Genomic DNA, 15,736 nt, shown 5'->3' on the forward strand with positions numbered 1-15,736 from the left:
AAGTATTTTTAACAAATCATCTTGATTTTTAACTAATTAATGAAGAAATATTTAAAAATTATAAATATTTATTCTAGTAATTTGTATATATTATATTTATATATCCAAAAAATAAAACGATATTTACAAAAAATGTTAATTAAAGATCTTGTTCTATATATATTGGATTTTTTTGGTAAACTACAAAAATATATTGGGTTAAATCATTTGTCATACCGTCATTGTTTACTATTTAAAATTTTGGCAGATAAAGTTGATGTCCCTCAATGATATAATGAACTTAGAAATTGGTAGCTATTAGCCTCTTAACCTTTTGGTTTTGAAAAGCTCTGCTCCAAGAACTCTCAGTCTTCAGTAAGTCCTAATTAATGTTTGATCCTATTGGTTGTTGATGCATTTTTTGGTCTTGTGATTCATGTAAAAACTCCCAAAATCCTTTTCCAATCTTACACTAAAGAGGAAGAGCAGAAATTCCACTAAAAAAAAAAAATAAATAAAAGAAAAAAAATAAAAGACATACTGATTCTTTCTTATTTCGCTGACGACAGACTGATTCATGCTGACGAGATGGTAATTAAATTAGATGCTTGCTCAGTATTTTACAACCACCATTCATATGCTCATGGGGCTCAGCGGTCAACATTACAAGACTGCAAAAAGATCAACATTTATGGGTCTAACAAACCCAACATCCCAAAAAAAAAAAAAAAGAAGCAGCAGCTATGAAGAAGCATTGAGATCTGAAACACAAAAGAAGGAACACCTCCAATACATCTCTGTAACCAATTTATAATAGCGTATCGGAATGCAACAATGATTTTTTTGCAAAATGCAGTAATCTGAATACAAAAAAAGATGCAATTACAAGCTGGAATACAACCCAAATTCCAGCCTAGAAAACTTGTCCATCGCTTCGCTAAAAGCAGGCACGGCAGTCACTCTTAAATTCACCAAAACCTTGAACCCATCTTTGTCACCCACACTGGCGGAAGAATAAGGCAGGAAAAAGCAAGGCTCAACGCTTCCAAGAAGGTTTCTGGAAAGTGGCAAAACAGTAACAGGACCTCCCCAACCAAAATCCACAGTCGAATGTCCCAAATGTCTCCAGTCCGTGAATCCAGTCACTCCTTTACCTGCCGTTATTCCTTCTCCACGGTGTAGCTCCTGGAAGTCGATGAACGACCTCACGTACTCATCCGTAGCATTGCTTTTGCTCTTCCTGATCTGCTCCGCTGTTTCCCAAAGTGGTTTCTGCACCAAATCTTTGGCGCTCAGCTTCACATACATTGGCACACACCCATTGCCCCAATACCCACCAGGCAATGGCGGCTTCACTAGCTTCCTCATGTTGATTGAATATGCAAACTTCACTATCTCATCTCCTGGGACCTCTGAGGCTTTAACCCTGAAAACATTTATGCCATTATAACAAAAAGACTAATAAATTGTACCAAGGAAAAATAAGAGATTTTGAAAGCCTGACTTACTTGGCTCGCCAAATGAAAGCACCCAAAGCTTCAAACGTCGTGAATTTCAACCCGCATCGCTCCAAAAGCTCAGCCTTGAACCGCTCCAAGTGCTCGTCTTTCACATTGAAGCACTTTCTCACAACTGGCCCAATTGACTGCCGGTACGGCGAGAACCCACTGTCCAAACTCAGAAAATCACGGATCGGTGCCTCCACTCGGGGCGGGTCTCTGGGCCCGAGCAATTTTACCCGATCCCATACCGGAGAAGCCAAGAGACGGGTTTCCCCGCGGGCCAACTGGGCCATGACATTGAAGAACTGAGTCGCGCCCATCCCATCGCAAAGGGAGTGGTGTATTGCGGCTCCAAGAGTATAGCCACCACAGTCGAACTCCGTGACTTGCAAGACACACGGGTTGAGGAGCCCCTCATCCGGGTCGACGGCGGGCGACAAGTGTTCGATGAAATCCGAATCCGGGTCATCGATGTAACGCAACGACTCAAGGGTAGAGTTCACCGAGGCGCGAATGAGTCGGACGCCCTGCCCCGGCGAGCAGAAAACCTCAAGGCGGTGGTCGGGGGTGCGGCGAAGAGTCCCTGCGAGGGGATAGTAATGGACGAGAGCAGAGGAAAGAGCGGAGGAGATGACGTGGAAGGGATCGGAGGAGGGAACCGGAGGCTTGGCGACATAGGCACGGACGTAACGGAAGGTGACGTGGAGGTTGGGATCGTTGTCGAGGTGGGAAAGGGTAAGGACGTGGTCATGGTCGAATGGGGATGGAGAGGGAGCGACGACAGCGGTTTCGGAGATTTTGACTTCCATTTTGGGCCGCGGTAAGTCGGAGTTGGGTGGGGTTGGGTTGGGTTGGATTGGCGTAATGGAAGAGTTTAGCAGGTTTTTAAGAATGGTGGTTGGTGGAGTTGGTGTACCTATTTGACAGTTGACTCTTTAAGTTCGCCGCTCCTGCTTCACACAAAAAAAAAAACATAAAAAAAGTTGGGTAGAAAGTAGAAGAGGAAGAGAAGATGAAACCCCTTTATCCAAATTTTAAAAATGAAATAACATTAACAAAACACGAGCAAAATAATTTAGGAACCTACTCTCTCCCACTAGGAGACGGTCAACAACAGGGTTTTATTAAAATAACGAGGTGCACAGTATATGGCCGCCTGGGGCCACCATGTACCCGCCGTCCATCTTCTTTACTTTTTGGTTGGGGGAGGACAGAAGTATGAAATTTCCAACCACTGCGAGTGCCAGACGTCTCCTTCTCAACACATCCTATAGTTGAGAATTTGGAAAAAATTAGGAAAAACCCAAAACGAAGGGAAAAAGAAAAATAGAAAAAAAAAAGGGAAAAATACTAATGTGATATCTAATGAGATATTGTATTCAGCTCATACAACGCTTGCCAAGTATTTCTCTTTTGTTAATCTTTAATCACATACAGGAAAAATAACATGTCTTGTTAACGTTTTGACCAGTATAATTAATCATATTTCAGCAATATATATATATATATATATTATAATTAATGATAAATTATTTGTCTAGTCGGCTTGTTAATTAAAAATAGTTGGTGCATCAGCAAGAAGTTTTTTTTTTTTTTTTTTATATATAATGTTTTTTTCTCGACTAATTTCAGCTTGCATATGAACAAGATGAAATTATTTTCTCATTCAAAAATATCCAATAAATATGTAATATAAAAATATCAAATAAATATTTTAAAATATGTATCAAATACTATATTAATATTTTATTAATTTAATATATTATTATAATCTAATCGTGCAAACATTAATCTTTAAAAAATAAATATAATTAAATATAAATTAATTAAATATCAATACATAATATTTGATACACGTCGTGGTCTAGTATTACTGTTATTTTTTTATTTTATTTTGTTGCATTTAGCTTGCTCTTTATTTAAAAAATTAAGAGGCATAGGTTCTAAAAAGAAAGAAAGAAAGTTTATATTTAATATAGAATCATTAAGGATTAATTGCTTATTAGCATTATAAAATTTCAATAGTATATAAATCGAACTTTAAAATTTGAAATTGTTTGAATTGAACTATAAAATTTTAATAGGGGTGTATTCAATTTACAATTTGAAAGTTTTAAAAATCTTTAAAAGTTTAGAGGTATTCAATTTAGATTTTAAAGGAGTTCATACAAATTTAATATTATTCAATTCAAATTTTAATGGATTTTATAAAAATCCATTAAAATTTATATATATTCAATTAGGACTTTGTAAAATTTTTTTAAAATCTAGTGGTATTCAAAAAATCATCGATTTTAAAAAATGATAAATTTTAATGGATTTAAAACAATTTTAATAGTAAAAATATGAAAAAAATTATCAATATAAAATCTAGCCTTAAATCCAAAGATTTTATTGAATTCTTATAAAATATTTATGGAGTCTGTAGAATTTCATAACAATCCATCAAATCTTTTAAAATCTATAACTCATTTTAAATCTATCAAACTCTAAATTGAATACATTCCTCTAAATTTGTTATAATAAACTCAATTGACTAAAAGTGTTAATTTTATTATTATATATGCAGATGCCATAATTTATTTTTCAGCAAAAAATAATTTTTTTTTATTTTTTCCATTTTATATTAATGATTTTTTATTTGAAAATTCTATAAATTTTTATTTGATTTAATTGAAATTTTAAAAAAATTAAATATTTTTAGACCTAAAATTGGACCAAAAAATAAAAAATAAAATTTAAATTTGTGGTTTAATAAAAAAACTTTTTATGATATAAAAAATTAAAATAAAATACTTTTACTAGATTAAAAATTAATAAATTTTTTTACATCTAAACCATAAAAAAATTAGACCAAAATTACAAAAATAAAAATTAGAAAAAAAAAATAAAATTGGAATATTTGCTCTTGTAAAAATATTTTTATTAGATAAAAAATTAAATAACATAATTTTAGAACAAAAATTTAAAATAATTTTTTACAAACAAACCGAAAAAAAAAAGTTAGCCAAAAAAAAAAATTTATTATTGATTTTATCTCTTTTATTTTATTTTTATTTGGTCTAATAATTATTTTTATTATCTTTAGATCATCATCTTTTTATGCAAAAATAGTTTATTTTATTTTTAGTTTTTCTATAGTTGTTTATTTTTTTTTATAGAATCCAGTGATTCGCAAATGAGTGTAGATGGATGTATTGTTCTTTTCTTTTTAGAATATAATAAAAAACCATAAAAAACTAAAATGTATTTTTATTTTATGTTTAACTTTTGGTCTACTTTTTATTATTTTTATTTTGGACTCTTTTTTTTTTTATGATTTGGGCATACTAATTTTTGGTCCATTAAAATTATTTTATTTAATTTTTAATCTAATAAAAATATTTTTATCATATCGAAATATCAATTTTGTTTTAAATTTTTATTTTTGTCTAATTTTTTATCCAAAAATATTTTATTTTTTGAAATTTTAATTTAAATAAAATACAATTGGTTATTTTTTAAATAAAAAAACTATAAATATAAAATAGAAAAATAATTTTTTTTTTGATTGAAAAACAAATACTGATATTATCTGATAATAAAATTAATATTATTAGTTAATTAGGTTGATTTATAATAAATTTGAAACTTTAATGCTCAAACAACCTCAAATTTAAAATTCGATGCATATAAATCCTAAAATTTCATGACATTAGTCAGCAATTAACCCTAAAATTAATAATATGACTGAAAAAAAAAAAAAAAAGAGGAAAAAATTGATTTGTAGATCAGCCGGCAAAGGGGAGATTTTGTAACGGCGCTTGCAAAACGAAAGCCCTCCAAAAAGTCAAACTTCAATTTGTGATTTGGTCGTTAATCGTTAGGTTTTTATTTCGCTGGCAATACTGATGTATAATACATGCGTTACAATGTATAATCAACTTCAGAATCCATTCTTTCAGCGGGAAAATAAAAAAAATAATAATAGAAAAAAAAAATCAAAATCTGTTCGACGAGGAATTCCGGAGGCTACGATCCGCGCAAAAATAGCGCCACTCTGCCTCTTCCAACTTCAAAAGAATTACACGTAGATATACACGAGGAACTAAGCCATTCAGTTTCTTGCACATTTTTCTTCTTCCCAAACAGCGAGCTTTCTCACACACACTCTCTCTCTCTCTCTCTCATAGCAAACCAGCTGAGAATCTCATTCTCACTCTGTACCTCCAGCGAGTATTTATCTAGTCGCTTGGAATAAATGTAGGTTTCGATCTAAATCATTGATAATCATGCATTCTTTGCTTCTGCCTAATTCAAAGAAACCTAATTCGAGCTTGAATTTTTGGCCGTCTCTCTTGTGAAAGCGATTGGTTTCGACGAATTCTTATGCATCTTACATATCAGTTGCTAATTAGAGGTTTGCTTGGTCGTTATGATCTAGTTAATGTTTGAATTATTTCCGTCCTGCGCATTATAAGGATTAGAGTTCATTTTAAATTTATTTGTCGCGGAATCTCGTTCCAACTTCCAGTTTTTGGTTATTTTATCGGTTCGATTGCTCAATTGCTCGCTTAAGCCTTTCAAATTTCATGCATCCGAATGCTTTACTGTCTCTGATGCTTAATGTTTTTAAACATTTAGGTGCGCTACTATGCGTAATTATTTTGATCGGTGACTGATTGAATATTAGCTTAGCATTGCATTGATACGTAAATAATGCGGTGAGATTTTATTTTTGTTGGCTTCCGTTTTAAGGCTGTGGAGTTTATCAAAATGAACTTGTTTACACTTTTTCTTTGATGAATGTCGTCTGGATTCTAGTAGGTTTTCATACTGTTAAATTATACGTACTACATTTTTCCAATTATGCCTGGTTTATTTTGTTTTTGTTTTTCCATAGACGTTATTTTTGTGGCTAGTTGATACTAGGAATTGCCGATGCCTTGTTTCTTTTATCTTTCTGCTTATATCATATGATAACCATAAATAGTGACTGGTTTTTTTATGCGCATTCAATAGGATTAGGGAAACAGTTTGTAAACTTTTATTTATTCAATCTGTCTCATGCTATTATGCTTATTGGATCATATGGAAAAATTGTTATATTGAGAAGCACTAAAAGTGCGGCTCGTTTTAAATTTGAGTTCCATGCCAGACAGTTGTATGTGTGCAGAGATCTGTCGTAATTCCACCTGTCTATTCAGATGGGAGAAGCAGAGAAGGGAACTTCATCTGTTAATCCGAAAAAGAAAAATACATTACTAGGTATGAATATCTTGAACTTCATTTCTAGTATGGTGTAAGAATTTGAATGATTGAATTACGGTCTCTTTGGTCAAGATAAAATCACGAGAGTGACAGGAAAGCAACAAAGTTGACAATGTGGGGTGTTAATATCCTTCATTAGACGTATATCTGCCAAGTTGAGGTAGTTGAAGATTTTTAGTCACAATGTTTCAAGTAAAGTATTGCATTGAAAGGAAGAGCTGCAATTATGTTTTGGATTAGGAAAGAGTGTTCTGAAAATTTATATGTAGTACTTGTGAGTTATAACTCCATGGTGAAATGAGCGAAGTTCAGTGCGGCCAATTCTATATGTTTGATCTTTAAGTTCTGATATGTCACTAGATACCATGAATTTACTGGCTAGATGTTTTATCTGACGCAAATGATTTAATGAAATTCTACGTACCTTTCAAAAAGATGACGACATTGGGAAGGAATTTCTCAGCTCCTGGAAATCAATGTCAGTAACTGAGGATGATGCCATGGATTTTAGCTTTAATACAATATCTAAAGGCAAGAAAAAGACATTCAACTTTGAAAATCTGTAAGTACTGCTTAAATTTGAATTGTTTGAAGTTTGAACTATTATTTATTAAACTATACAAACCTTTCATTTAATCTTTTCTTTTAATTATTTCTTTAAGTTCCATGTGCAATTTTTTTCTAGTTCTGTTTTTTCTTTCCAGTACATTCGATGCTAGTATGATTTTTCTGTGTCCATGGTGATTTTTGTTTTGTGTGTTGCAAATATGTTTGAGTGACTGATTTTGGATGCTGATAAGATTACTCCAATTTGAATATAGATATCACTCATAATTTTATTATCTGCAATGGCCAGACACCACTCGATAAGAATTTTCTTTCTTCTATTCAGGGATGCGAATTTTAATCTGGATGGTGAGTTTGGTAAGTTGTCATCTTTCAAGGTGGACATGTCAGACTTTGACCTGTCATGCTCTCCCCAAAAAGTTGCAAAACCCAAAGAAAGATCTGAAGGAAAGTCTGCAAGTGGAAATCGTCAAGGGAAGCAAGACCCCTTTGGTTTCTCATTTGATTTTAATGAGTAAGCTTGGACCTTCTTGTTATATGGACAGTTAATAATTATACAAATAGAAAGCTAGTGTACTTACACATCACTTTTTAAATTTCTTATCTATTACATATGTTTTAAAAATAAGGTTGGATAGTTTCAATTTCGAACCATGCTTAATGAAAGAAGAAAAGAATCTGAACAAGAATCAATCCAGCAAAAAGGAAGTTTCTTCAGATGGGATTCGGGGTAAAGGTTCTCGAAGTAACCTGATTGAAGGTGTTGGTGGAGTTGATGATACCATAACCATGGAACTTGCAGCATCGAAGAGTGTGCCTGCATCAAAAGTTGAAAGTTTGGGTTCAGGGCATGCTAGTTCTATGAAGGATGATTGTGCAGCAAAGATTGAAACCTCTGGGAACCTCATTAATACCAGATCTTCTCCAGAAAATAAAGCAATAAATAATAGTGAGGAAGAAAGAGGTCAACAAAGTCATTTTTATGAGAGTGCATTGTCAACAGAACTGTGTGCTCATCCAGCCATGCTTCATTTTCCTGGCCAGACTCCAGTTCAGATCAACTCAAACAGAAATGCTGTGCCAGAAGGAGAGACAGAAATTTTTCCAGGGGGCACCAAATTGCATATTACTACAAGTCAAAAAGAAGATACAAATGTAAACATGATGGTCGGTGTGGGATCTCATCAAGAAAATATGACCATGAGGAATTCATCTGTACCACACGTCACTACTTCAGGAAGCAATAATGTTGGCAGGAATCAGTCAGGCAGTGAAATCTCAATAGGAGCTGTGGATGACGCTAAGTCAACTGAAGATGATTTAGATATTGAAGATAATTCCACCAGCTGTGACTCAAGGAAGGCAACACATGACAATGAAGACCATGAAGAAAACCAGAATTTAACTTCCAAACCTCCTTCAGCCCAACTAGGAAGGTCAGAATTCTGTAATCATTCTTATGTCTTCCATCTGTGTTTAATTGATCCAATTCTTAAAATAAGTGATTTTCAGTATAAATTATGGGCATGAGAAATGACCATAATGAGTTCTTCGATCTTTGTTCGGTATGGTGGTTCTGGATATACCTTGATCAATGATCAGGAATTTCAGATACATTTGCTATTAAGGTGTAATGTAAAGAATGCACGGTTTTTTTTAATATGAAGCTTCTTTTTTGTTACCAAGTTGATGATTTTCAAAATAAACTATGGGAATGAGAAATGATAACAATGGGTATTTTGATGTTTATGCAGAGGGATGGTTCTAGATATTCAGATGAAAAATAATCAAGAATTTCAGATAATAAGGTGTAAAGGATGCATGGTTTTTCGTTTGAAGCTTCTCTATGTTAATAAGTTGATGTGCATATTAGCTTAGCTCATGAATTTTCTAAAATTTAGTGAGGAACATATTGTACTCTGTTTTCATTAAGTATGTTCAAACATTATGTAAGTATAAGATGTGATATAGGGCATTACATGTGAATTTCAGAGTGTTTTCTTTTCTGTTTAATTGTTACAGTGACCCTGTATTTGATAAACTGATGCTGCTAAACGAAAATGAACCTCGAGGTTTCTGCTCAAATGCTTTAAAGAAGTCAAATGGAAGTAAACCTTTATTGCATCAGTCATCATCTTTTGAGATAAAGTCTCTCTCATCTGGAATCAGAAGTACTTGTCCCATGAAGATAAGTGCTGCTGCAGAAAATGGGTAAGCCATGTTCCATGTAACAAGTGCAATAACTGTGTTTATATTGTATTCTCTTTCATGGAATCTTCAACAGGGACCACAAAAATGCAAATGATGCACAAATTGGAAGTAGATTGTGTGGTAATCCTGTGTCAATTGAAACCGAGTCAACAAAACGCAAAGATATTTTGCGGGGAAGTGAAAAGAATGTCCAAGATCATAGTAACATCAAGTGAGGCAACTAAACTTGTTATGTCCAATTTATGGAAGCTTGTATATTGAAATTATGTGGACTTCTAATCCCAAAAGTAATTGAATTAAAAGAAATACTGTAAAAGCCACTTCTAGTGGTAATGACAGTATCCTTGTAATCTTGAACAGGGAGGGCTTCAATTCTGATGGTTTGCCAAGTGGTTGCAAACTGGTTGGAAACTCTCAGTCTCAGCTACATTATATGGAAGTGACAAAAAGGGAACCTATTATGCTAGGACATGAACTGAAAGTTAAAGAACAAAATCCTTTAGGGTAATGCAGCCTGTATGCAATCTTCTTGTATCTTATACACTGTACTGTCAGAATTTTCAATCCAGAGATACCTTCAATCAACTTAGTGTAAATATAAATTCAGAGGATTAGTGAAGGTACATATCCTTTTACTCGTTGTTTGTTATGGTGGAAAAGTGGAAGGAGGAAAAATAGATTGGTTGTTTGGTTAGGAAGGAGAAGAGGATGGGTGGAAAATTAGGGGATGGGTTTTCCATCCAAAACCATCACATTCAGTGAATACAAAATAGCTAAACTTACCTAATTTTTTTTTTCCTTCCATTTTTCACTTCTATACCAAACGAAGGATGGAAAGTAGTTTTCCATCTTTTATGTCATACCAAACAAGAAGAGGGAAAATATGAATTTTTCCATCCCTCCAGTTTTCCATCTCTTTTTCATCTTCCATCCTTCCTATTTTCCATCCCTCCTCCCAAACAAGGGCTTAATTTTTAGCTGCATTATTGTTGGAAGATCTGTGCTTGGAGTTGTTCCTGATGACTATACACTCTTTATAATGATGACTTTTTTGAGATGTTATCTAATCATTCTTTCTGGACTGAATAATAATGATCCTTTCTTCATATTGCATGCAAGGGTTATAGGCATATCAATGGTATTGTTAGTATACCTGTATAAGTAATGCAATGCCACAAAACTTCCACAGGACCTAGCTATTAGTCTGATTGTCGGTACAAGCCTTTTAAGCATGGGGGGATTTTCTTGCAGTTTCCAAGTCAGTTCATCAGAGAAGACTAATTCTAGCAATCAGAGAAGCGTGAATCCAAAACTTCTGTTCTCAAGGACAGAGTCTACACAGAAGTCAAATATCATTTCTGTCGAAGGGAGTAAACCCAGTCCTGTCGAAGCTGGCATAGTGGAATCTGATTTCTCTACCTGGAAACTTTCCAAGTATGCTATGAATACAGTGTTTCATATTCTAAAAGGCATTTCTCTGAGAAAATCTTGTTACTGAACTTTTAAGTACCAAATATTGAAATATAGGACTTTAGAAGGAGCCAGCAAAGTTTCATCAAACTCTAAAGCTCTGAAGGAAACTAATTCCCAGTTAAGCTCAGAGAAGAACAAGAATATACAAAGTCATACAGCAATGGATACTAATCATCCAGTTAACATCACTGAGAATCTGTTGCAACTGAACCTGTCATTGAAGCGGAAAGCAAATGAGGTTTTGTATTTTCCAACCTTTTCATTTCAATTCATTGAATCCTCTATGAAAATTGATATGAAGACAAAGTAGTTCTTTTTTGGAGCTTTGGCATATTTTATTTTTGTCTAGAAGCTAAAGTTATTATGATATTTCACCAATATTTGGGAATCCATTTTACAGTTACCGGATGCTGATTTAGTATCTTTAAAGCCTCTAAAACGCCTCACCAAGTTGCATTGTGAAAGCAGGTCTTCATTGTATTGAATATTACCTGTATGTTTAATTCTTAATTCACTATGAAGTTTTCTGAACTAACAAATACTTTTTTCCCCAAAGCTTTTGCAGTGATTCAAAACCACTGCCAGGAGTGGTTGAAGAAAAGGTGTTATTTAAGCTGCCATTTTGGGACTTTCCGTCAATGTTGACTGATATGCTTAAATGAGTTCGAAACCTGCCATTAGATAAATTAATCACAATAGTTTCCTTCATGATTTGGTAGGTTTGCATTCACGAGAACAAGGTAGAGCATCCAACCTCTGAGCTCGGAAGTCCTCAAAAGGTGAATGTGATGGAACTTGAAATTTCTTCATTACTGGAAAATGATGGAAATGTCAAAAAAGCTGAAGCCTATACAAAGGAGCTTGAAGATGTGAGTAAACTACCGATTAATTTTTTTGCCATAAAGAGTTTACATGCACTAGAGATGTAACCATGTCATGTTGTATTGAAACATTTTTGGGTGACTTGATTTTGAAAACTATATAGAAAATTATTTAAAGATTTATCACAGTTAAAAAAAAAAAAAAAAAAAAAAAAAAAAAAAAAAAGCTAATCATAAAATGTAGGAAATTACACTTGTAAAGGTGTTGTTCTCTTTATTTAATGGCCAAATATGTTTCTGATTTTTAAGTTAACCTGTTTCACTGTTTTCAATTAAGTATCAGGACAAACATTCAAATTTTATGAAAGATGGGTTTTTATTCTTTATTTCTTCCCCTTATAGTCTTTCTCCTTCACTTTTTTACTATGTTGAGAAATAAAATAAGATGGCGTGTCTAGAGGTAAGATTTGATGTTTTTGAAGGAATGTATGTCAAATATAGCTCAAAAAGCGGCATCAATATATTCTTTTCTGCTCTGCTAACTGTTCCTGTCGGCTAACTAGAAAAAATAAAGGAAAAAGAAAAAAATTCAATTTATTTTCTGATATTTTTCCTCTTCCAAAATAAAACTACTGACATATATGATCAAAAGCTATTATGCACTTACAAGTTGCAATGAAAATTCTTTTTTCTATAGCTGTTCAGAATGATTAGATATTGGTTATGCATGTGATGTTGGAAATGAGTGACACTCAAGGCATCAAAGACCTTATTGTGCACTTTCAAAGGCAGTGCTTTTTATCTAGCTGCATTTTGTAAATATCATTCAGAATGATATATTGGTCGTAACTGTTTTGGAAATAAGTAATACTCAAGCCACCAGTGCTGTTGTGAACTTGCAATGCCAGTGCTTTTTATCATTTCCTACAACTGCATGATATGGCCTGCAATGATATATTCACAATCGTCAATGTTAAATTGTCTGCCACATCAGCATTATCTAAGGGTCATCCAACTATTCAGCTTGTGACCAAATTTTCACCATAAGCATCCATTAGACTCTGTATTAGTACCAAGTTAGTTGCCATATCAATTGGTAACCAAGTATTATAATGTACTTTACACAAAATAGTATATTTTATGAAAATAATAACTCTCTCTCTCTGAATGTTATATTTCCCTTTCCAATCCCTCCCAACAGATTTGCAACATGCTAAAAAGGAAGCATGAGGAAGCGAAAGAAATATTACTACGAGCTGTTGTGAACAACAATAAGCTTCTGATGCTCAACCATCCAATCTATGAAGTGAAGATATCCTTACACTGTCCTCACTGTTATTCTTTCTGCTAGTATTGGCTTCTGTTTCTTTATCATGTGAAATTGAAAATTCCTTAATCATTAAAAACATCCGCAAGGTTCAGAAATTTGCGGCAGAACTGATGTCCAAGGAGCTTAAAGCGTGATTGTCAGGATAAATGGTTGATCATATAGAAGGCAGGGGTATATGGATTCACTGTCATCAACTTGGCCATGTTTTCTTTCACATACTTGATTGTGGATTGAAAAATTTAAAATGGTTGCTAAGCATAAACATTCATAGGAACATGCAAGTTACTGTACAATTTGTTATCTTCTGGATGATCTAACTAATTGCTTACAGATAGAGGCATTTAGTGGTGGACAGTGAGTGTAATGCATGATAACTACTTCCTTTTCAATTCATGTAGTGTCTTCTTGGATCCTGCGTTGAAAAACTCAATAGGACCCCAAAGTTTGAAAATATAAATTGGGAAAAACCTTTGAGGACGCTAACGAATCTGCGATTCTTAAGAGAGCCATCTTGTTATGCATCAAAGTGCTATGTTTCATTTGGTCAAATTTCACCAAACTTGTTTGGTTTTTACTATTTCCACCAAGATCATGACGTTAGAGGAACGAAGATGTCAATTTAGTAATAAGACTATTCAATTGGTCGCTTTGGCTCACCCACTTCTATGTCCTACCATCTCCCGGAGTTTTCTTTAGAAGGATGTGGATGAATCACCTATAATGAATCCAGGACGGCAGTGTCGGCCCACCAATGTTGCCAGGTAGGATAATTTCGCAATAGAAAAATATTGAAGACTCATCAATTATTTATATCATATATTATAAGGATTGGAGTTATTGGACTTCTTGCAAAACATAAAAAACGAAAAGCTATTAAAGAGACCATCTGAAATTGGAAGTATTTGTTAGAAGCAGAAGATGATTGGGGAAAGCCGGGTAAGAGTGCGCGCTTTGCAGGAAACCACACGAACGAGTGGATAAGAAATTATAGAAACATTCTACTCGACCTTTAGTTCGGTTTTTTATTAAACTAATCCACTCTTAGTTTGTCAGTAATACTTTACTTGGACACAAGCCTTGTAGTATAAGAATATGTGGTACTGGAGTTTGTTTTGTTTTATTGTTATTATTTTTTTAAATTTTATATTGGAAGTGGAAGATTCAATTTTATAACCTTTACCTGGAAGAGTATTACGTTTGACTTGAGAGTCTCAGAAGCAAAGGAGAAAAGGCGTTTTCTAAGGAAAAGAAGTTGTCGTAAAGTGATTCAAATAATTATTTGAATTAGTAGGGAAGTGTGACATACTGTTTCCAGTAGTTTTTTTCATAATTTTAAAAAAACTTAATATATCACTGTTCTTTACATACTATTATTTAAATATATAAAATTATAAAATAATTTTATACAATATTTTTAATATTTAAAATACTTACAATTTATAAAAATAATTTTTTCTCCCATGTTAACAAATCAAACACTATTCTATGAAAGTTTTTTTAAAACTGCTTTTAGACGAAACTTATAATCATGGAAATTCAATAAAATTTTCCTTCCTTATATTCATTGGAATGCAAAATTATTAATAACTTTAAAGACATTCAGTCGTATATTTTTTAACATATTTAAAAAATTCAATTATGCTTTTGAATATATTTATGTTTATCTTTTGAATATGTTCAATCGTATACTTTTGAATACATTGGAGATATTCATATCTAAAAATATTTAATTGCATACTTTTAAATATATTTAAGATATTCAGTCATATATTTCTGAATATATTTAAAATGTTTAATCCTATAATTATAAATCCAAATATGTTTAATTAGTAAATATATTTAATATTAATTTTAAATGAAGATAAAAATATAAATTTATAATAAAATTGTTTAGAGTTAGTTTGGTAGTACAAGTAGAACTTCTTATTTGATTATCTTTAACGAAAATATACTTCATTTCTCCACTCAATTTAAAGTCTTTAGGAAAAAAAAATATAGATTGGAGTGTTGCATGATCGAACCAGATCTCATAATGGAACATAATGAATATTAACACCATGATATTGTGATCATTTTGGCCCTTTTTCTATGCATTGTATGCTAATTTTGATAATTTAAACAACAATATATTGTTTTCTTTATTTTATTTTTATTTTTTATGTGACTTTGGAATTAAAAGGGATCATAACGCACGGTAAAAGAACAATTATAAAGCTTAGACGAAAAGAAAATTAGGTTCCATATAATAACCCACTATGATTAAATATAAGAAAAATTAACAGCCTGATGAGTCTGTCCTTCTATATATAGTACATTGTTCCTTATTGAGTCTCTACAAGCAAAAAAAATAAAAAATAAAAAAAATTGGATATGTCAAGATTCTGCGTGTACCTTATGGTAATGATATTGCTTTTATTTTCGAGGTGCGAAGCTCGCCCTTTCAATCCAAATTTGGAGAAGAGGAAAGTAGTCAAGTCAAACGAAGCATTGATCAGAATTGCTCGTGAGTTACTAAGTAACGTACAGTTTGGAAATGAAGATTTGAAGAGAACCCAATTCCAAACCAATCGGAAGAGTCCTGGAGGTCCTGATCCACGGCATCA

At 32.8% G+C, this 15,736-nt stretch overlaps 2 protein-coding genes across 8 annotated transcripts; one reads left to right on the forward strand and one right to left on the reverse strand.

Moving 5' to 3' along the window:
- Positions 1 to 741: 741 nt before the first annotated feature.
- LOC107411400 (spermidine coumaroyl-CoA acyltransferase) lies at positions 742 to 2,754 on the reverse strand. 2 transcript variants are annotated; one of them, XM_016018983.4, is made up of 3 exons: positions 2,569 to 2,754; positions 1,488 to 2,431; positions 742 to 1,405 (listed from the first exon to the last, which is right to left on the reverse strand). In XM_016018983.4, exons 2-3 carry the CDS (start codon positions 2,288 to 2,290, stop codon positions 862 to 864), a joined length of 1,347 nt encoding a protein of 448 aa, XP_015874469.3. In that variant the 5' UTR covers positions 2,291 to 2,431; positions 2,569 to 2,754; the 3' UTR covers positions 742 to 861. The 2 variants fall into 2 exon arrangements, with proteins under 2 accessions (XP_015874469.3, XP_048322757.2); XM_048466800.2 differs by lacking the exon at positions 2,569 to 2,754 and having other exon boundaries at positions 1,488 to 2,549.
- A 2,460-nt stretch (positions 2,755 to 5,214) lies between these two features.
- On the forward strand, positions 5,215 to 13,543 carry LOC107410881 (uncharacterized protein At4g18490). 6 transcript variants are annotated; one of them, XM_048466385.2, is made up of 16 exons: positions 5,216 to 5,880; positions 6,637 to 6,728; positions 7,167 to 7,293; positions 7,624 to 7,812; positions 7,928 to 8,734; positions 9,053 to 9,106; positions 9,321 to 9,509; positions 9,583 to 9,720; positions 9,870 to 10,013; positions 10,761 to 10,943; positions 11,037 to 11,220; positions 11,383 to 11,450; positions 11,539 to 11,584; positions 11,702 to 11,851; positions 13,005 to 13,115; positions 13,211 to 13,543. In XM_048466385.2, exons 2-16 carry the CDS (start codon positions 6,668 to 6,670, stop codon positions 13,265 to 13,267), a joined length of 2,508 nt encoding a protein of 835 aa, XP_048322342.2. In that variant the 5' UTR covers positions 5,216 to 5,880; positions 6,637 to 6,667; the 3' UTR covers positions 13,268 to 13,543. The 6 variants fall into 6 exon arrangements, with proteins under 6 accessions (XP_048322349.2, XP_048322342.2, XP_048322345.2 ...); XM_048466388.2 differs by having other exon boundaries at positions 5,216 to 5,723; XM_048466392.2 differs by having other exon boundaries at positions 5,215 to 6,728; positions 11,548 to 11,584.
- The last annotated feature ends 2,193 nt before the right edge of the window (positions 13,544 to 15,736 follow it).

Source organism: Ziziphus jujuba, chromosome 1 (assembly GCF_031755915.1).
Source record: "Ziziphus jujuba cultivar Dongzao chromosome 1, ASM3175591v1".
NCBI classification, from domain to species: domain Eukaryota; kingdom Viridiplantae; phylum Streptophyta; class Magnoliopsida; order Rosales; family Rhamnaceae; genus Ziziphus; species Ziziphus jujuba.